Raw genomic sequence first — 23,501 nt, 5'->3', positions numbered from 1 at the left:
GGTTTTGGAGAGTAAAAGATAAGGTAGAGAGCGGTATGGGTCAAGAGAAATCTGAAAATATGATGCTTAAAAATGATAAGGCCACCTACCACTTCTCGTGTAAAACAATGGAAAGCGACAGGGCACTCGGTCCACTCGGTCAAGTGACCCTGTTTCAGAAACATTCATAAACTCCCCAGATGACACTCGGTCACTCACTCGGTTGAGTGAGCTACAATCGGTCGAGTGAACTGCCTACTCGGTCGAGTACATGCTTAGAAATTACGAGGTATTACAACCATACTAAGAGAGCTCCTGAATGTCCAAGTACGTTGTTTTACAGCATAGTTTCACCACATGATTACTGAAATGGTTACCATATAAATATAGTCATGTATATTTATAAATTCGTCTTTCTAAACTCAAAATATACCCGATTTGTATTTTACCCGTACTCAAAATAACCAATAAGGGAGACATATCTATCTTTTATTCCATCATGAGGAGGTATATATACACATACAATAGAGTTATGAGTTCCCATAACACACTCTATTCTAAAACCTTCTAACAAATGGACATTCATATGCATAACAAATTCATACTTTACCGGTAGTCAAAATAACCAAAATTCGTAACCCATCCAGCCGGCCCATTTGACGAGGGTGGGATAGTAGGCCTGTCCAAAGAAGGTTCATTTGTATTCTAGTTCTAGGGCTTAAATAAATATCTGTAAATCCGTTACCTACCCCTCGATTAGGGATGGCAATTATGGCCCAAACCGAACCGAACCCGAATCGAACCGAAGGAAAAAATCCGATCCAAACCCACCTTTAAAAATCCATCCCCGATCCACTATTTAAAAACTCATATTCAAATCCACTATTAGAAAACCCGAACCAAATTCAAACCCGATCCATTCATACGCGAACCCGATCCAATCAGATATTTTTGAAAATTTAGGCTTTATTAAACTTAAAATTTCAATTTTCTTTAATAAGATTAATTTTTTATGTAGTCAAATCAAGTTTCGGATTGGGTTTGGGATTATATGGTGGATCGGATATGGATTTGGAGCGGGTATGGGTTTGAAAAAAGTATAATGGATCGGGTATGGATTTTAAAATTTTGGATATGGATCGGGTATGGATATGGATTTATGATCCAATAAGTAAGCGGATCGGGTTTGGATCTTGCAAAACTCGATCCAATCCAACCCATTTCCATACCTACCCTCGATAAAAAAAAGGGTTATTTCACGGGAATAATCCAAGGTAAGGCTTCTCTTCTTATATTAATCCATGCTATTGTTTAACTAGGAAAATTTTTAACTTTGACATCATTTAACTTATACTGCTCTCTTGGAAGGGATACTTGCACCGCCGGTTACCTTTCATTTTTATGAGAAACAAAAGCATCACTCAACCATCTTCATCCCCTTAATCAATCAAAAACCCTAAATTATTTTCCCCCAAATTGATTTACCCACCTCTAAATTATTTTCCTCAATTTGATTTTCCCCCTTAAATTATTTTCCCCAATTACTTTTTCCAAACTACAGCAAGCACTCGGTTTTCTCCCAATTAATTGAAGGAGCCATGGTTTCTCCCAAGTCCCAATTAAAAAGTTCAGCTTCAAATTTTTTTATACAATGTAGTGAATGTGCAACGACATCCTTATATCACTACAACAAACCCATATCAAAGTATTAACCAAGCTAATAATTTGTTCAATTACTGACTAATGATGCAACCGTGAATGTACAACAACATCCTTAACTACCTAATTAATTGGGGGAAGTAGATAGCAGCTGATTCAACCACCAACACCGTCGTGCACCTCCGCACTGCAATCGTTCCTTCTTGTCACCACCAGCAGTCCGCCTTGATTCCGGAATTAGTCACCATCGTCGTTCCTTCAATTCGAGCAATCATGGCTCGAGCCTACCATTGACGCACCATTGGGAACCACAAATCAACGACCTTTGTCCTGATTTTCTCACCACCAGAGCACCGTGGCACGACCACCAGGTACGAATCAATATCCATGAAACAACTAGACTCTCCTCCATTAATCAGTATTCATCTCGCTTTCCTCCTTGCCGGAATCATCGCCCTCTTCTTAGCGATGCTCAATGGCTTGGTTATACCCTGCTGCGTTTGGATTGATCAAGTTAATCACTTGTGTAGCTGATGATTAAGAAGATTGAGAGGGAATTAACAAAGAAAAGTGAAGAAGAAGAGATAAGAATGATTAAGAAATGAAGAATTAGGAGAGATAATGAAGGATGAAGAAAGGATAAAGAAGGAAACCAGGAAAAGAAAAAGGAAACAAAAATAATAATGACCTGTTGGGAAACTGGTTTTAACAGGTCAAATATGGGCTCAGTTCAATATAAGTTAAATGATGTCAAAGATTAGATTTTTCTCAGTTAAACCGTAGTATGGATTAATATGAGAAGAAGAGCCTTAGGTTGGATTATTCTCATGAAATAACCCTAAAAAAAATGGAATTGAATTAATGATTTTTTGTCAAATACAACCTTTAAAAAAAGCTCTTTGCGAAACACTACCTTTAAAAAAATGTTTGTAAAACACAACATTTAAAAACCAAAAAGTTGCGAAACACTACTTTTAAGCCGGAGTTTGACCCAATTAATAAAAATCCATTGATGACTCACTATTAATTACTCCAACAAGTCTCCTTGTGACGGATATATCCCTCACAAACTTATGACGGGTCAAATATCGCTCACATAGGTAGATAAGAGAAAATAGAGTGTCCAGGGATTTACAAATCATTTGTCTTTATCTACTCATGTGGGTGTGGGAAATTATCTGTATACTTCCCTTAAAATGAAGGATTATAACGAATTTAATGATGATGATCACTAGTCATAAATTAAAATACATAAACAAAAGTAAAGGATTCAGAATTAACCTTCGGTCCTAGCAAATACGGCCTAAGAACAATATCAAAATAGATATTCTCCTATCAGTTGCACCCAAGATGCTCCGAGAAATGCCCTTGATTTTGCTAGAATGGATCCAAAAATTAAAATAATTTTTAGGTTTTCTTTGTGTTTTTCCGATGAGAGAGGAGGCAAAAATGAAAAATGAATTAAGTCAGAAAATCCTCTCCCTCACTCACCTATAAACCGTGTATAGGAATGAATTAGGGTAGGCTTTTCTTTTCTATTTTTCTCGGCCCATAACCGAAATAAGGAGTATTCTTTCCTTAGTTTTGATTATTCCAAAAATGTATAAGATGTGTTAAATTGTCATCTAGTGAGGATCAAACCCATGACCTCTTGGTTTGTGTACCCTCACTATTACCACTATGACACATTCAACTTGTTGATATTAAATATAACCGATTACATTTAATTACGAATTAACAGATTAATTCGTCCAAGCTAACATTACATACATTTAATTAAATATAACTTATTATATTTAATTTACTTAATTCACGCTTAATTAATTCGTCTCAACTAATATTATTTAATCTTCATTAAATAATTGTCTCATCAACACATTGACTAACTGTTTAGTTATATTAGGCATCAATGTGATTATATTTCTATAACCACATCTCTCAAACACATCCTATAGGTGTGACCTTTAGGGACCAGTTGATCACCGTCATCTGTATGATAATAACGTCAAACTTACTAGCAAGCCAACCGTTATTAGGTAAACGTTAATCAACTGATTAAATATACGAAGTATACCCTTGTGAACCTGTAAGAGATTTACAAATGTTATCACACTAATTTGTGGAGGACACAAGCTCCAACAAACTCCCACTTGTCCTCACAAGTGTATGTGCGATAACCGATTCTCATATCCTAAAATTTCTCCCACTCAATGTAAAACAATTTGCAAATCCGTATTCACAAAGGTCATATTTTACAAGCGATCATCATCAAGAGTGGTTTCCCCGACTAGAGAGTAACTTAACTGATAAACGAATCAACATTCGAGCATGGCCATGCATTTAAGTTACAACTCCTCGAGTGGCCCTGAGAAAAACTATACCGATAAGGGTTGGATATTTTCCTCAACTCGAATCCTGCAGATGTAAGCACAAGTATGAAATGACCCGAAAAAAACTACTTAGCCTCCGATTCACGGGGCAGACCGTGAGAAAGAAACCAAAGTCACCCAAAAAGCTGCCTTAATCTCAAGAGACAGTCGATAGTCAAAAGAATCGACTCTAGGAACACAATGGATGTCCTATCCACGACCTGGCACCGAATGTTATTAAACATTTAGGACTCCATTACGTTGTCACAAAAAAGTTGTCCTACGAGGTATCGTTATAATCTCGCATCTGTGATCGATCAGTCAACTGTTTGACTTATGGCTCGTTGAACCCACCATCAATCGACTGCACAATATAATAGCCGGAGTTATCAGCTCACATTGGCGATTACGGACCAAAACAAATATAATGTAATTCAGTTCACTTTGTGGCGTTCAATGTTGTCAGTACAATCCACATGAAAAACAAAATATTATAATAAAACGATGAAGTTATAAATAGTATATGAAAAAGATAATGTATCAAATCCATAATCAAGTACTACAACTCAGGAACACGTTTAATTCCCATGAAATTAACGTGTCATACATGCTTATCATAATTCAACGGTTTAGTGAGAGGATCCGTGATGTTATCATCCGTCGCAATCTTGTCTATCACTATCTTCTCTTGCTCCACGTAATCACGGATCAGGTGAGCTTTCCGATGTACATGTCTAGATTTGTTGCTACACTTTGGCTCCTTAGCCTGGAAGATGGCACCTCTATTGTCACAATAGAAGGTGATCGGGTCATTCGAACTAGGAACTACTATAAGTCCTTGTAATAATTGACGCATCTATATCGCTTCCTTTGCTGCCTCCGAAGCGGCATAGTACTCGGATTCGAGTAGTAGAATGCTACAACACTGTTTGGAACTCTTCCGGTGACCGTGACACCATTAAGAGTGAAGACGAACCCGGACCGAGATTTTGAATCATCTCGATCCGTTTGGAAGCTAGCATCTGCGGAATCGATTGCGCATAGCTTAGTATCGCCTCCATAAGTCAATACCCTATCCTTAGTCCTCCGTAGGTATCGGGATGTTTTTAACACTATCCAAAGATGTTTCACCTGAGTCTTTTGGTACCGACTCGTCATACTAATGCATATGCCACGCCGGACGTGTGCATATCATGGCATACATGAACGATCCTATTGCAGATGCATAATGAACACGACTCATGCGCTCAATCCCTTCAGCGCCGTGGGTGATCGAGACTTGCTCAATCGCATCCCGTCGTCATTGGAAGGTTCCCCTTCTTGGAGTTGGTCATGCTGAACTTCTCAAGAATCTCATCCAAATAAGACTCCTGACTAAGTGATAACGTCTGTCGTGATCTATCTCGGTAGATACGGATTCCCAAAATGCGCTGTGCCTCACCCAGATCTTTCATCTGGAAATGGTTCTTCAACCATTCTTTAACCAAAGATAGGAGAGGAATGTCATTCCCAATCAAGAGTATGTCATCGACATACAATATCAAGAATACAATCTTGCTCCCACTCGACTCTATATATAAGCATGGTTCCTCGACCGATCGAGTGAAACCATACTCTTTTATCACCTGGTCGAAACGATGATTCCAACTCCGAGAAGCTTTCTTAAGTCCATAAATGGAACGCTTAAGCTTGCATACTTTCTTAGGATGTTCAGGATCTATGAAACCTTCGGGTTGCACCATATACAACTCTTCCTCCAAATAACCGTTTAAGAAGGCGGTTTTCACATCCATTTGCCAAATTTCATAATCATGAAAAGCGGCAATCGCTAAGATTATCCGAATGGAACGTAGCATGACTACAGGTGCAAAAATCTCATCATAGTGAAATCCGTGCACTTGAGTGAAACCTTTTGCCATAAGTCGTGCCTTATAGGTATCTGGTTGCGCGTCTACAGAACGCTTTATCTTTTAAAGCCATTTGCACTGTAGAGGTTTTACCTTATTAGGTAAATCAACTAGATCCCACACGTCATTCTCATACATGGAGTCCATCTCGGATTGCATGGCTTCGAGCCATAGCTTTGAGTCGAATAACAGTCATAGCACCTTTATAGGTAACGGGTTCATTACTCTCTAGGAGTAAAACGTCATTCTCCTCGACCATACCAATGTATCTGTCCGGAGGATGAGAGACTCTACCCGACCTCCTAGGTTCCTCAGGAATATTAACCGTATCAATAGTTGGAGGAACAACTTCCTCCATCCGTTCCTCGGTTGTTGGTTCTGGAATCTCCGACAGCTCGAAGGTTCTATTACTTGTCTTGTTCTCGAGAAATTCTTTCTCTAAGAACGTTGCACTAGCCGCAACAAAAACTCGATGTTCGGTAGGCGAATAGAAGTAATGACCAAATGTTCCTTTTGGATAACCTATAAAGTATGTCTTGACCGATCGCGGGCCGAGCTTATCCTCGTGTCTCCACTTGACATAAGCCTCGCATCCCCAAACCCGAATAAAGGACAAGTTAGGGACCGTTCCCTTCCACATTTCATATGGAGTCTTGTCGATGACTTTAGACGGACTTTCGGTTAAGTATAAGAGCAGTGACAAAAAGAGCAAAACCCCATAATGAATCAGGCACTACCGTGTGACTCATCATGGATCGAACCATATCAAGTAAGGTTCTATTTCTCCGTTCAGACACACCATTTAATTGAGGTGTTCCAGGTGGAGTTAACTGCAGAACGATTCCACAGTCTTTCAGGTGTTGATCAAACTCATTTGAAAGAAATTCGCCACCCCGATCTGAACGGAATGCTTTAATCTTTCTACCCAGTTGGTTATGTACCCTGTTTTGGTATTCCTTGAATTTCTCAAAGGACTCGCTTTTATGCTTCATTAAGTAGACATATCCGTATCTACTCAAATCGTCCATGAAAGTGATAAAATATCTATAGCCATCTCTAGCGGTAATTGACATAGGTCCACATACGTCCGTATGTATGAGTCCTAATAGGTCACTAGCGCGCATTCCAACCCCTTTGAAGGAAATTCGAGTCATCTTGCCAATGAGACATGATTCACACGTGCCATATGTAGAAAAATCGAATGCGGGAATAGTCCCATTATCGACGAGTTTCTTCACGCGTTTCTCATTTATGTGTCCCATTCGACAATGTCATAGATAGGTTTGATCTTTGTCACCAACCTTTATTTTCTTATTATTCACGTGTAATACTTCTGTGGTTTGGTCTAAGATATAAATTCCATTCATGGAAACTGCTTTGCCATAAATCATTTCATTGAAAGAGAAAATACAGCTATTATCCTTTATTGAAAATGCAAAACCGTCTTTAGCAAGTACGGAAACAGAAATAATGTTCTTAGACAAACTGGGTACATAGTAACAGTTATTTAAAAATAACTCAAAACCACTAGGGAGTTGGATTACATATGTTCCCTTCGAGACAGCAGCAACTCGTGCTCCATTCCCGACTCGCAGGTCCACATCACCTTTTTCGAGAGGTATGATGTTCTTTAGGCCCTGCAAATGATTACACAGATGAGAACCACAACCAGTATCAAGTACCCAAGTTCTAAAACTTGCATGGTTAATCTCAATCATATGAATATAAGATGACATACCAACAGAACGACGCGCCTCGCTTTGATGTCCTCATGGTAGACGGGACAGTTCCTCCTCCAATGTCCAGTCTTGTGACAATGGTGGCACTCTATGTCACCGCCCTTGCTCTTGCCTTGCCCTGTGAGCCACTAGTCTCACCAGGCGCACTCTTACCGTTTCCCGGCTTCTTGAACTTTGGCTTACCTACAGCTAGGTCGCCATGAGCCTTGCCCTTACCTGTACCCTTGTTGTGAATCGTGAGAACATCCAGCTTCATGCTCCCACTCAATTTCATATCCTTCTCGGTCTGTACGAGAAGGGAGTGTAGCTCATGAGGACTCTTTTTCAAGTCATTCATGTAGTAGTTCGTCCTGAAAAGGGCAAAACCATCGTGAAGAGAATGAAGCATTCGGTCAATGACAATGCTCTCACCGATTTTACAATTCGGTGCCTCCAGCCTTCTCGACATTCTCAATCATGTGAAGAATGTGTGGACTAACCGGTTGGCCCTTCTTTCGGAGTTTCGCATCAAAGAAGCGCAGGGTATGCTCATATGTAACGATTCTCGGTGCTTTTGAGAACTCGTTAGTGAGCGTAGTGAAAATCTTGTTTGCACTTTGGGCAATGAAGCGTCTCTGCAAATTGGTTTCCATTGCAAAGATGAGTACGTTCTTTATCGCACCCGCTTCCATAACGAAGTCACTATAAGCGAGTGACTCGTTGACTCCTGCATTGGGGCCTGGGTTGACCGGTATTGGCTCAGTTAAGTACTTGAGCTTACCGTCGCAATGCCGCATTCCGTAGTGCCGCCTCCCGATCTGCAAAGTTGGACCCATCAATTTTCGAGACGTGTGAACCGATTCATCTGGTCCATAAATACTTTCAGACGCGCGATCAAGTGTGGCACTAGGCATTGGGATTGCGTTATTTCCAGCCATTTCGTTGTAAAAAGATTATGAAAAATAATCGTGTTCTACATCTGCGAGAAGAAGAATAAAAATAATAAGCATGTGCATCGTTTATATTTTTAAGTCTAATGAACTACTGTCATAACGCGAAGACTCAAAACATTTATACAATTGACCTCCCTCAAGAATTATATAAATGATCCCAAGACTCAATTCTCTGTAAATTGATAAGCTAACCTTTTAGCTAATTCTACCGTTAGAATTCTTGGTCGATAAATTTCTGTAAATTCTATCTTTAGTCCATCATAATCACGAGAAACTCTTCGGACTATGATGTTGAGGTAAACTAAGTCAACACAACTACTTACCCAACGTAGAAGGGGTCATATTATGCCTACCGACGAAGAAGGGATTCATAGTTGTTTGCCGTTATAAAGACTAATCTCAATTTCCGTTTTAGAGGAAGATCCCATCAACTTTATTTTAATTCATTTTAAGTGAACTAATATCTAGCATGCGAGAATGAATAAACTAAGGCGATGGCTTAAAGACAGTGACATCTGTATGTCCATGAAAACTAACATACAACCTATATGAGTCAATTTTCATGCATTTTATTAGTAGGTGGTTTGGTTTTAGGCGGAATATGATGCATAAACTAACATGTGAATGAAAAACAATAAGAATGAAAAACGTAAAAACAGTAAAAGTCCTAGTGTGGCATATCCTATCAAAATGAACAATAAATACAAGTTTGGAATCCTCCTTGGACCCGAGAAGCTTGTCTTGATGTTCCATCTTGATCCATGTAGCGGGAGTGAGCTCCAATCTCCATCTTTAGTCTTCTTTTGAAAAATACAATAAATAAAATTTACATAATAAACCTATTTATTACATTCTAATTTCAAAACCCAAAAACTAAAGAAAAATAAAGGAGATTCGAGATCTCATAACTACATTAAAAATTATGTTTCCTTCATTACGAAAACATAATTTGACTAAGGCCACACTAAGTATTACAACTGATTGCAAAAATACGTAAATTAAATTCATTCAATCGATTCATTCAACAAAAATAAAATATAATGCATCAACTAAAATAAATTAAACATACATGACACAATTCCTTAATTATGTTGATTAATTTATCCAAACCACCTATTTAAATCAAATTAAGTGACAATTCCTCAATTAATCACATTAATTTCAATCTTAATCCATATTAAACTTGTAATATGAATTCAATCCGTCAAAATTTTAAACTGCTTTAAAATAATTCGGTATCTTTTAATTGTGAACCGTTTCACAATAACTAATTGGCCAAAATCAAAACAAAAACAAAATCCTTTTTTTATTTGGTCTCGGCATAAACAAAGAAAAACAAAACAAGCATGTTTCTTATTTTATACACGGTTTATCTGTAAAAACCGAAACAAATTTTTTTTTTTTTAAAATCCTGTCTCCTGTGAACAGTAGCACGTGAACAGTAACAACAAATTTTTTTTTTTTTTTCGGATGCTTTTCCAAAACGGCATAAACAAAACAACCGCGAAAAAACTTTAATCGGTTTTTCTTAGAAAAACCGTCTTAGAAAAACCGAGAGCAAAAAAAAAAAAAACAGCAATTTTTTTTTTAATACTGTTCATCCGTGAACAGTACAGAAACAACAAAAAAAAATTTCACGGTTTTTAAATTAGGACCCTAATGCCTTTTTAATTTCAACTTAATCTGCATTAAATCAAACATGACGATTCCATTTATGTTTTAACTTAATCTGCATCAAATCAAACATCTACCAATTCTTCATATGATAATTTTAACTGATTAAAACAACATTATGAAAAATAAAAATGGAAATCTCGCATCAAAAAGAACAAACACCGGCTGCAAACATTTTTTTTTCAATCGGCATTAACAAAAAAAAAACAGCCGTGCCCTAAAATTTTTTTCGAAAACCCTAAAAGTTTACATACAATTTTTATGAAAATCATTAAAATTAAAATTCGTGGCCTTTTCTCTGATACCACTTGTGGGAAATTATCTGTATACTTCCCTTAAAATGAAGGATTATAACGAATTTAATGATGACGATCACTAGTCATAAATTAAAATACATAAACAAAAGTAAATGATTCAGAATTAACCTTCGGTCCTAGCAAATACGGCCTATGAACAATATCAAAATAGATATTCTCCTATCAGTTGCACCCAAGATGCTCCGAGAAATGCCCTTGATTTTGCTAGAATCGATCCAAAAATTAAAATAATTTTTAGGTTTTCTTTGTATTTTTCCGATGAGAGAGGAGGCAAAAATGAAAAATAAACCTCTTGGTTTGTGTACCCTCACTATTACCACTATGACACATTCAACTTGTTGATATTAAATATAACCGATTACATTTAATTACGAATTAACAGATTAATTCGTCCAAGCTAACATTACATATATTTAATTAAATATAACTTATTATATTTAATTTACGAATTCACAGTTAATTCGTCTCAACTAATATTATTTAATCTTCATTAAATAATTGTCTCATCAACACATTGACTAACTGTTTAGTCATATTAGGTATCAATGTGATTATATTTCTATAACCACATCTCTCAAACACATCCTATAGGTGTGACCTTTAGGGACCAGTTGATCACCGCCATCTGTATGATAATAACGTCAAACTTTCTAGCAAGCCAACCGTTATTAGGTAAACGTTAATCAACTGATTAAATATACGAAGTATACTCTTGTGAACCTGTAAGAGATTTACAAATGTTATCACACTAATTTGCGGAGGACACAAGCTCCAACAGTGGGTATTATTTGACTCGTCACAAGCTTGTGACGGATACTGTCTCTCACAAATGAGAATTTGTGTAATTACTGAATCATCTCTCAAAAAGAAAAAAAAAAGAAAAAAAAAACTCTATCACATGTGAATGTTTGATGACCAAACTCCTCCCTCCACTTTATTTCACTCTCTCTTTACTTTTTAATTTTAGATCTAAATCACCTTATACAATCCCAAATTTTTACAGTTGAATAATCCAATTCATAAACAACCCCAATTCCTTGCGATTATCCTCTGAATCCTCCTCGGGGAATTAATATAAAGGGTTTGTTGGATAAATGGAGGAAAAATTAAGAAGGGGGGCGGGGGAACAAAAATAACAGAAAAAGTCCAACATACATGACACGTGCGGACTATTACGACACCGGATATGAATTAAACCGACGGAATTCGGCCAAAAAGTAATGTTTCGCAACTTTTTGGTTTGTAAAGGTTGTGTTTTACAAACTTTTTTTTAAAGGCAGTGTTTTACCAAAAGTTTTTTTTAAAGGTTGTGTTTGACAAAAAAAATCCTTGAATTAAAAGGCTACAAGCACATACGAGAGAAAGCCGAAAAGTCATAGTCTTATAGAATAGTAGAGTCATAAAGAGAGAATTCGTTCTTTACTATAGTATTAGGGGGTGTTTGGTTGAAGGATTTGGAATGAAATGGATTCTAGTCATTGTAGTGTTTGGTTGGGGTATTTTCCTGATCAATTCTCATCCCACCCCAACCCCACCCCTTGAAATCTCATACCCACCCCCCTTTCCATGGATTCAAACTCCATTCCTTCATGTTTATTTTTCTAATGAACCAAAACATATTTTGGAAGGTATGAAATTTGAACCCCGCACTCCCACAAAACGACCCCGAGTATTCCATCCTATTTTATCATATCATCTTCCCTCATTCATTCTTCTTCTTCATTTTCTTCTTAAATCAACCACTCCTTCCCATAAACTCCCCTCCTAATCAATACTCCCAATCTATTGCAGATCCCCCTTCTGCTTAATTACTGTGAGTTTTTCATTTACTTCTCCATTTACTGTTTTGTTTTTAATTTCTTTTGGAATGCCAGCTGAAAGCACCCTACTGGGATTTTACTTGTTTTTATTGAGTAAATAAATAAATAAAAAGTGTGTTTTTTTCATAGGATTAAGAAGCTTGTGTGTTTTATTAGGTGTTTATTTTTACTGGGTTTGATTAATTTTGGGTAAAGGTTGAATCTTTATGTTTACTTAATTAGAAAAATTGGTTGTATTATTTTCGAGGGCGGACCGATATGACTGAGTCAGTTGTGATCTGTTACAGTCTCCGTGGTACAATGCTGTGACGGCCAATGGATATGGATATGTTATGGTAGGAGAAGTGCTCAATGGATCATCCCAATGAATATAATCAATATTACAACAATTACATCCCACCCGGAAATGAACAACTTCACCCCGTCTCTGAGAGGTTTATGCAGGACGCTACTAACTGCATAAATATGAACATCAGGCCTCCTGAGGGTATTCCGTCACAAGTTAAGCCAGTCCATAATTTTTCTATACAGACGGGAGAGGAGTTTGCCCTTGAATTTATGAGAGATCGGGCTCTTCCTCGCAAACCTGTCGTCCCCAAGCCTGTCAATGATCCACACAATGCCCCTGGTTATATGGATCTCAAGGGTATCTTAGGCATAACTCGTACAGAATTTGAGTCTGGCTCTGATATATCTATGCTTACATTGGTTGACAAACCTCCAAAAGAGCTTGAAAGGAAAACCTTATATGGGCATGAAGCTAAAAGTAACCATGGATCAGTACAGTCGATGCGTCAGAACTCTTCTGTACATGGAAGCAGCAGGGCTTTTCATGGTTATGCATCGTCCACAACCTCTGACGGCTTTTCAACCAAATTAAAAGTTCTATGTAGTTTCGGAGGTAAAGTTTTACCGCGGCCAAGTGATGGGAAGCTCAGGTATGCTGGAGGAGAAACGCGCATTATTAGGATAAGTAAGGATATTTCCTGGCAAGAACTTAAACAGAAAACGTCCGAATTATTAGAAGGCCCCTACACTATCAAATATCAACTTCCGGGGGAAGAACTAGATGCCCTTGTTTCCGTGTCTAGTGATGAAGATTTGCAAAACATGATGGAAGAATGTAATGTCTTAGGGGATGGAGAAGGCTCAAAGAAACTCCGTTTATTTTTGTTTACGTCGAGTGACTTGGAGGAAGCTCACTATAGTTTGAGTGGAGGCGATGTTGATTCGGAGTTTCAATATGTTGTTGCTGTCAATTGCATGAGCATGGGGGTTAGAAACCGTTCAGGCATGCACGACTTAGCGAGCTCTTCAGCAAATGATTTGGATGCTTTAACAAGACAGAATACTAGCAAGGATATTGCTAATATAGCAGCAGGATCAATTGCGGCGGGCAGTTCATCTCTCCCAGGGGGGCTAATTTCATCAGTAGGGGTGCAATCCTCTCAGCCAATTCTACCGGGTTCTGGCAACATTTACCTTCTCCATCCTCATCCTTTTCAAGGACATGTCATTCCAAATGAGGAATCGAAAGGGTATCAACAACTTGCTGGTCATGATGTTCATCCCTCAGAGCAGCTGCCTCGTGAAGAAAATATTGCTGCCACATCATTGCCTGGTGTATCAACACAGCACAAGAAAACAACAGAAGATCAGGTATGTCCAAATTAAATGTTTCTTTTACCCAAGGTAATTTAGGTTTGTCACTTGAGAATCAGTCATCATGTCCTGGTCGCGGTTGTTGCGGCATATACTGCTCACAAATGGAAGTTATGGTAATCTTCAAAACCTTGATAAAACGGTCACGACAAGGTGTCACAACCCATATTTAAAATCATGTTTATTACTTCAACAATGCTGAAAACAGGAAATGATGGATAATGGTTTTTGTTGTTACATAACACGCTAAGCATTAAATCAAAAGCCAATTTTATAATTCTGACAATGTTCTTGCAGCCCTATCTTGCTGATGGAAAGGGTATTCTTCCTACTGAAGAAGCATCTGGGACCACTCATAATATTACGTCAGTGAAAGATTATCCAGAATTGCCTCCAAAGGCTGGAAAGAGGCGCCAGGAACGAGTAATACCCTTGGCTTCTGATCCTCTGCTTGTACCACGAGGTTCAGATGCAAAGAACCCTGAAAATGCCAACCCTTTTGACAATCCCGGCCCTCATGAACATGCTCACTCTGAACCTAATTCATTTGATATAAACCATGATGAGCTTCCTGCTCCTCCTAGGCCTTATTTATCAATGAATATTCCCAGGGAACAAGGAGAGCTACTGAACAGGCTGACAAAGTCTGATGACTCCCTAAACTCTCAGTTCCTCATGTCTCATTCACGTTCTTCAGCAGGACAACCAGAAAACAATGTGCCTACTCAGCCAGCCTTATCTAATGGCCCTAAATTACTTGAGGACGAAGCTTTTAATTTCTCGGTAGACAGGGACAATGTGCCAAAGCAAGCTACTTCAAGTCTTGATGATCAGAAAGACTCACTTGATGATAGCCAAACCGTTGAATGCAATTCAGAAACAACTCACCAAAATGATGAGCCTAAGAGACAAATGGTTGGTGGATTAGTTGAAGCTGGAAATTCCCTTATGGATGTTACCCAACAGTCTCATGGCAAGCAACAAGATCATGCTTCTACACTCCCTGGGTTCAATTGGGGTGATAATGTCAGCCAAACAGCTACTAGTACTGATACTCGGGTTACCAGACCTGATATCCTTATTGATATAAATGACCGCTTTCCACGAGATCTGCTAACAGACATATTCTCAAAAGCTATCCTTTCCGAGGAGTCCTCTAGTTTTCACCATCTGCAGCAAGATGGGCCTGGTTTGAGCATGAACATTGAGAATCGTGATCCAAAACACTGGTCTTTCTTTCAGAATCTGGCCAAAGATGATTTCCGTAAAGATGTATCTTTGATTGATCAAGATCATCCTGGCTATTCATCTGGGCTGACCGGAGAAACTACAGGGGCCTACCAATTCACTACATTAACAACAGATGAAATTCCCTCCAGTCATGTTGGGCCCCGCATTTTTGTTGAATACAGTGAAAGAGAATTATCCGGTGCTGTTGCAGCTAATCCTGTGGCTTCTACTTTAGACTATAATCCATCCATGCATGCAAAATACAGTGAAGTCCTCCAATTTGATGGTATTGGTGGTGCGTTCTCAGACTATGAGGTAATTCTATCGAACAGGTGTTGGAATCTTTGAAATCATTTTTTTCGAACTGCATTCTGAGATGTATTAATTCCAATATTCAACATTAATTTTGTTTATTAGGATGCAAAACAAGACATAAAGCATGTTGGTCTGCCTCCTCTGGATGCTACTCGTGTGGACTTCGATATTACTACCTTGCAGGTATGAGTCATGCAAATTACATGCACTGCATCCACATCACTTGATTCCTTACATATTAAATTTTCTGACATTTCACTTAATTACCTTTCCTATCTTAGCAAGTTTTAAGTCATAAAGTTTCAAATATACACTCCTATACTTATCCCTAACCCATCTCCCCCCTCCTTCCTAGCCTTTACTTACCACCAACAACCCACCACCATCCGCCACGATCGGCAGACCCTTAGATGGTCCAGTCCCAGATCACCCACCGATGCACCACAATCACCATGAAACTACTGTTAGCCAAACTTGACCCTGCTCCAAGCCACATAAATTGATCCCAACCAAAAACCATCACCTAATGTTGTCATTACCAATAGTGCAAGGTGCGGTTAAGGTGAGTCTGGTGGGGTGTTGGTTTAGAGGTTGTTTGGCGTGTCCTGGGTCTGGTGTTGGAGATGAAAATCTAAAGCAAGAGCAAACATGAAAAAACAGCTGTAAAGAATGGAGGAAGTAATTGCATGTTATGAGGGATAGTTTAATGATATTTACTAGAGTATTAGAGATGCTTACTGACAAATTTCGCCTCCTAAATTTTGTGATTAGTACAAGACTATAAAGTTTCTTTATAATAAGATGTTAGATGAATATCTATAAGTTTGTTGCTTAATAGAAAGTAGAAACTTTTCTAAACCTAGCCATACCTACCCATTTTTCATTGCTGTATTTCTTGCAATATCTCCGCCCTTTTCATTTTGATTATTCTAACACCAGATTCTAGATCAGTTTTTGTTATTTTACCATGAGAGCTTATGTAAACAAGACTAGTCTTTGGTCTCCTTGTCGCACATCAATGTGAGCTGGGATACCTGCTTTATAGGATTATAGGTAGAGGCTCAAGGTGTTACCAACCCTCCTGCAGCGTATTTTTGTGTTATAGAAGGACATTTTTCTGCACTTGACCCCTATAGTTTGGACTACCAACCCCAGTTTTGGTAAAATGAAGCTCTTCAAGTTAATGGTAGATCTCTGTGAATATTCTCATCATAACTAATCGCTGGGACACTGAATGGCCTAAGATTTCTTCTTTCGAGTCCAACTCTACAAAAGAACTCGTGCCTTCACAGATAGATATACCTTGATCAGATCCTACAGCGAAACTGAGAAGACTCAAAGTTTCTGCTTAGACTGAACTTGACAAAAATTATCCGACCCAAATTGAAATCCAAACCCAACCGAACCCACAACCCAAAACAATCGGGAATGACTGATTTGAAATAAAACCCTTTAGAGTCAATTGATAAGCAACATCCTATGGTACCTCATTTTCAAAACTCCTACCTAAATTTTTCTAAACTCCTACCTTGTATGAACATTTCCTTCCCATACATAAAGGCAATTTTTAGCTTGAAAAAGATGATTTTCAGCAAATATAAATCATAAATGATCTTTTTTTTTCCCTACACCTAAAACTAACTTTTGGTATGAGAGAAAGTCCATTCATGATTGATAATCGTGGAAAAAATGTCTTCTTATTTGCTCAAAACCTAACTTATGGTAGGAGGTTTGTTGGAAATTTCATGTAAGTACTAAGTAGGAGCTTTGGAGAAGATTTTCTATTTTTCTTTTAAAGTATAATATTGAATACGGTTTATCAATGAACTCAAACTTATATAAATATAGCTCGAAGTGACCCAAAGCTCCGAATTACCCGGCCCAAAAATGGCTGTTCTGAAAATGTCCAATAACAACAAACCTAGAATGACTTGACCTAAAAGTGATCTGACCCGCTTAACCATGTTTATTGGTGCTTCCAAGAAGAAGTGGCAGGAGTAGGATGAGTTCTACTCTTGGTAGTTAACATCAACTGGGAAAGCAATTGCAAAGAATTGACATTGGGACATCCCTTGCTCCAATTTGCTGAGCCAAAAGAATAGAGCAAGGGCACTTCGCAATATGAGAAGGAGAGAATTTCAGCCGCAAAAAGGTTTTAAGAAGAAGGAATTAGAATGTAAAGCAGAACACTTAGGAAGGTTCAAAAGGCTTGGGATGGAAAAAAATTACAGAAAGGGGACGGAAAGGAACATCGTGGAAGAATGAAGTTGAAATTAGTCAACTTTTCTGCTTCTTAACTATTTCATAAGTAAAAATATGCCGAAATTGGTTGGATGTATTAGATTCATTTCAGTACACATCAGGTAGAATTGGATGCATTAGATTCATCCCAAATAAAGTTTGGAAAATCTAAATCGGTAGAATTTATGTAAATTGTACAGCATAGGGAATGTAATGAATTTGGTAACACTGGTTCAGAAGGGCGCCAATAAAATAGTATTAGCATTGAAGACTTGACCTGAAGTATGTCCTTTCTCATTTGATACATCTCACTCCATATTGCATGCATTCCCTTTTTATGCTCTACATACTGAAAGTTTTCCTTGTATATGGCTTTTCTGTCTTAGATTTTTAACATGACCTGGGTGCAGATTATAAAAAATGAAGATCTTGAGGAGCTTAGGGAACTGGGTTCTGGAACTTTTGGCACTGTATATCATGGAAAATGGAGGGGAACAGATGTTGCTATCAAGCGAATAAAGAAAAGTTGTTTCACTGGCCGATCGTCTGAACAAGAAAGATTGGTAAGCGCTAAGCATAAGTTATTAACTACTTTTGGACTGATTACGCTTTGTTTCCCTATAGTAATCGTCATATAATTGTGTCTGCAAGAATGCAAGCTATATTATCTCTTCACCCTTTCAATTGCGTTCTACATGCCATTTGATCTTTGAAGAATGATTGAAAGGGTAATTTCTAAACAAAGACATTTACTCATATCTAGATATCATCCACCGCCCCTGGCAAACATAGTAAAGGTTTTTGCTATTGGTACTTGGTAAGGTCTTGGAAGTTATGCTACCCACACAGGTAAATCGACATGTATTTCTCGCAATGTCTCCAATTTTAAGACTTAGGGACCCTGTCTTCAAATGAGGATATGAGTATGGGTACACGCCTCGACAGAAAAAAAAAATTAAAAATTTGAATTGCTTACAGTAATTAAAGTGAAATAAAGACATGTTTGGGACAATGGGAAATAAGGCTTTACATATAGTCAAAAGGCATACTGTATGCTTTTAAATACCGTTCTCTTCTTCTATAATTTGCATGCAAGCTCTTTCCTTTCTATCTCCACTACGGGAAGTGTCATAAAGATAATTTTCGGGTACATTCATACCCATATCCTTTAGCATCGCCCCAGATTTGAAGAGTCCACGTTTGGGATTATTAGTTGAAACAAGTAGATGCTGGATTGCAGGGTACTAGAATGTGTTTTTATGTCTATATAGTAATGTAATCATATATTGGGGTTCTCTATATTTTTTTCTTAATTTGTGTGTATTTTCTATAATGACATAAAACAAAACGGAGGGAATATATTTCTTCTCGAAACAAAAGATACAAAAAGAAAATAATGTTAAAAATTGAGGTACTAAATGGATTTTACCAACTCTTCATGAGCTTTTTTTCTTCGCTAAGCTAGATGCTAGATATTCCATGCTGATTTACATTTTTAATTATCATAGACCGCAGAGTTTTGGCATGAAGCCGAAATTCTCTCAAAGCTTCACCATCCAAATGTGGTGGCATTTTATGGTGTTGTGCAAGATGGACCTGGAGGAACTTTAGCAACAGTTGCAGAGTTTATGGTTGATGGTTCTTTGAGGCATGTCTTACTCAGGAAAGACAGGTAATTTACAGTTAATTTACCTTTTAATTTGGGAACTAGTGTAGATACCGCACAATGCATGTGCGGTATATATAGAGGTTTTACTTTTTAGTATATTATTTATATATATTTTGAATCGACTCGTCATTAATTTGTCATACGCTTCATTGTATTTCAATGAGATAAAAAAAGAAAAATTGAACTGTGAACATCAAGACAATTCATTCGGAAACAGCCTCTTTGTGTTGCTAACACAAGGGTAAGGCTGCGTACATCCGACCCCCGCTTACCCCGCAATTTGCGGGAGCCATTGAGGCACTGGGGTAATGTTGTTGTTGTTGTTGTTGTTGTTGTTGAACATCAAGACAATTTAGTAAAGTTATAAAATGTGCACTTCAACGAAAATATTTTTTGTGTTGGAATTTTGGCAGCGGAAGTATTGTGAGCCCGATATTCTCAACATGGATGATTTTTATTTATATGCTGAATGTGTTTGATATTACATGGTATTTGGGGGAGACGGTATTGGTGAGACCTATTAGCTCCATGTTTGGAGACATGGCTACACACTCTAAATGAGGCCTTCATGGCAATTTATACTAGTCCTAACTTGGAGGATTATAATAGATTATTCCTAGCAATATACAACATGAACTTTCTAGATTAATCTCAATGCTATATGCTCATAGTTATTTCCTAGATTATTCTAGACTTCTCTTTACTCTTCTTTGTATACTTCACTTAGTTAATGATACAAGAATTTTCTAGATTAACATTTTAAACATTTTGTACCATAAAACCAATGACTTCAATTTATGAATTTTCTCAAATTATTTTAATGAATTTATTTTTTTGTGACGGAGCTAATAATACCAGTTTATAGTTTGTTTATACGAAGTATGTGTCAAGTCATTCTCTAATATATAATTATAGTAATAAAAGATTTAGAATTTTACAATTTATAAGATTATATATAATTTAGATTTTAATGAAAATATTATAATTTGATTAAAATATTATATTTTGAGGAAATGATAATAACTTAATGAAAGAAGTCTTTTTGTTTTTTTAGCTAGATGCTTTTTGGAGGGAAAACTTTGGAAAATTGTTATTCTTTAGTATATAGGGGATAACAGATTCCAATTTTCTTTAAATGTATATAGTCTGCTGAAGAGAAGTTCTCACCAGTATCAACTATCAAGTACATGAGTTAGTATATTGAACATTGCCATAGGATTTTACACCTCAAATGACCAGAATTAACCTTGAAGCTTCTTGCGATATGAAGACAACTTTTTAATGGTCTCGTCGCATTTGCCTGTGCGAGTGAGCTTAATATAACTTTTTAAAATTGTGCTATGTTGAATATTCAATTTCATTTTCTGCACACTTAATGTGTTTCAATTTTTGGTGCTGTTTGTTGCTTCCCACATTCGACTTCTATATTAATTATTGATGTTTTATGCTTCCTCTTCAGATGATTATGGTTATTATAGTTTGTCTTTAATTTTCTGTTAGTGGTCTCTCCAATCTCGTTCACAAATTCTTCTTTTGCTGTGAATTAATATTTAGACATCTCGACCGTCGCAAACGTCTGATAATTGCTATGGATGCTGCATTTGGAATGGAATATTTGCATTCAAAAAATATTGTGCACTTCGATTTGAAGTGTGACAATTTGCTTGTAAATTTGAAAGATCCTTCACGTCCTATTTGCAAGGTAATTCTTTTTTGTACTGTGTTTTTTTTGCTGAATTATAGTTTACTTTCTGTAGTTATGTCTTTTAGTTTATTTAATGATATTTTATTTTTAGGTTGGTGATTTTGGTTTATCAAAAATAAAGAGAAACACACTGGTTTCTGGTGGTGTAAGAGGAACGCTACCATGGATGGCACCTGAGCTCCTAAATGGAAGTAGCAGTAAAGTTTCTGAGAAGGTAATGTTGTGCCTATATTCTCCGTCTAAAGTGATTTTTATATAGTGAGTAGAGCGTGTCGGGGCTTCCTCACATGCTTGCACTACACTCTGCTCGCACTTGACTTAGTATGTGGTGGTTGACCGACACCGTGTTGGAGTTTTCAGGTCGATGTATTCTCATTCGGCATCGTACTATGGGAGATCCTTACTGGGGAAGAACCATATGCCAACATGCATTATGGTGCCATAATAGGTATGACTTGATATTTTCTAAGCTTCAATCTTGTACTGATATGTATAAAGTATAAACTGAAAAGACAGACCAGAACCGAGACATCTGAATCTATATTTACACTAATATTAGTAACTTGATTTTGACCCGATAGCCAACATCAAATCGGATCTAAAATGAATTGGTTTGACTTATATTAGCTGTCAGCTTCTTATGAACACATTGGCAACCAACCCGGAATTGACTTGACCCGGACTATTGGCTGTACGCTTCTTATGAACACATTGACAACCGACCTGAAATTGACTTGACCCGCACCGACGCCTGAAATAAATCTATCCAAATTAGGCCCAAACAGAAAGAACTTGATCCCATATTGCCAGGTCTTGTATAATATTTTAGGAGATGACGAATTGCCTATAGTATAACCTTTTCCAACAAATCGAATCATGGGCTGTCTTCATTGTAACCAAATAACATTAAGACAGCCTTTGCCCTTGAATAAAAACATTTGATTTACCTACTTACCTTTCTTCTAGTTATTCTGGGTAAATCATGACTCCAAGATAGACAGTGGACAGTAAATTCATGTGTTTCTTGTCCATTAAGGGATTGTTTTGATGCAATTTTAGGAGGGGAGAGGGATGGAGGTGAGGGATAATGAAGGTATTATTTTACCTTTTGAAAACTTTCTTAAGTTGGAAGGATATTACTTTACCTTTTGAAAACTTTCTTAAGTTGCAAGTGTGGTCAGAAACAACCTCTCATACAATAAATGATATTACTGTGTGTACAGTGTACAATAATAATAATTGTACATCCCAGTGATGAAATAACATTAATTCACCTGAAATTCAAAGAATTTACATATAGAGATACTGCATGATCCTTACTGTTTCCGATCTAGGTATCAACGAGATGGAGTTTCTATGTTATTGAGTTTGTAATTAAGCATTGTATGACTCCTTCCAGGAAAAAAAAGGATTGTACTGAAAGTTCATTTGCTTATTTTACTCCGTATTAGATATAGAAAGGAGTCAATTATTTTGGAAGGGATCAAAAATAAAAAAAATAAAAATAGACAAAATGTTGTGATCATTGCCTAGCTGTCTTGTAACTAAAGCTTTGATCTCACAATGCAGGGGGAATAGTGAACAACACATTGAGGCCCCCTATTCCTGGTTTCTGTGACGCTGAGTGGAGAACCCTGATGGAGCAGTGCTGGGCTCCAAATCCTGGTGCTCGACCGTCGTTCACGGAGATTGCTGGTCGGTTGCGTACTATGGCTGCCGCCTGCCCAACAAAGTTCCAAGCCCAAAAGCCATCACACTGATCACCCATTTGCTAAGCTTGCAAGCCAGTTTGAATGTTTTTAAGTAATTATATTGTGCTTCTCATAGTAAAGGATGTTGATGAATGAAATTTCTGAAGCAGGAGCTGCATTGGTGTCGTAATATAATATTTACCCTTGATATACTTATTCATGTTATCATGTTTTGAACTCGAGTGAATTATTTTGTACATGAGTGTGGTAATAGCTGTTTTTACCTGGAAAACCTATGATTCCGCTGGAGTTGGAGAGATATTTACTCCATAGAAAATGGCAGTTTATACGATGCATTTTTTTGTTTTTGTTTCGTGCAGTAGTAAAGGTTAGCTTTACTTGCAACATAGTAAATAGTAATTTTTTTGACTCAGGAATGGGGAGCTGATACAACATCATCACTAAAACAAACACAAATTCTTATTTGTGACGGAGGGTATCCGTCACAAATAAGAGACGGGTACCATATTGTCTCACAAAAAACCCATAGGAGGTGAGAGAAGGAGCACATGGGGTGGGTGCCCACCTTGTC

The 23,501-nt window shown here is 37.4% G+C and overlaps 1 protein-coding gene across 1 annotated transcript; it reads left to right on the top strand.

Annotated features, from left to right (window-relative positions):
• The first annotated feature begins 12,150 nt into the window (after window positions 1-12,150).
• Window positions 12,151-23,265, top strand: LOC141634455 (RAF-like serine/threonine-protein kinase 20). The gene is made up of 10 exons (XM_074446626.1): window positions 12,151-12,389; window positions 12,684-14,055; window positions 14,356-15,603; window positions 15,706-15,786; window positions 18,255-18,407; window positions 19,353-19,516; window positions 21,068-21,215; window positions 21,310-21,432; window positions 21,579-21,666; window positions 22,788-23,265. Exons 2-10 carry the CDS (start codon window positions 12,748-12,750, stop codon window positions 22,976-22,978), a joined length of 3,504 nt encoding a protein of 1,167 aa, XP_074302727.1. The 5' UTR covers window positions 12,151-12,389; window positions 12,684-12,747; the 3' UTR covers window positions 22,979-23,265.
• Window positions 23,266-23,501: the final 236 nt, after the last annotated feature.

This window comes from Silene latifolia, chromosome Y (assembly GCF_048544455.1).
Source record: "Silene latifolia isolate original U9 population chromosome Y, ASM4854445v1, whole genome shotgun sequence".
Lineage (NCBI taxonomy): Eukaryota > Viridiplantae > Streptophyta > Magnoliopsida > Caryophyllales > Caryophyllaceae > Silene > Silene latifolia.
Note: the sequence above shows the minus strand (reverse complement) of the source record. Positions and strands in the feature narration are given on the sequence as shown.

What these genes read in the sequence shown, in the direction of transcription:
- LOC141634455 (XM_074446626.1), top strand. Translation starts at nt 12,748, where the DNA reads ATGGATCATCCCAATGAATATAATCAATATTACAACAATTACATCCCA. An exon ending in GTGCGTTCTCAGACTATGAG is followed by an intron (nt 15,604 to 15,705) that starts GTAATTCTATCG and finishes TTTGTTTATTAG; the next exon opens with GATGCAAAACAAGACATAAA. An exon ending in CTTCACGTCCTATTTGCAAG is followed by an intron (nt 21,216 to 21,309) that starts GTAATTCTTTTT and finishes TTTTATTTTTAG; the next exon opens with GTTGGTGATTTTGGTTTATC.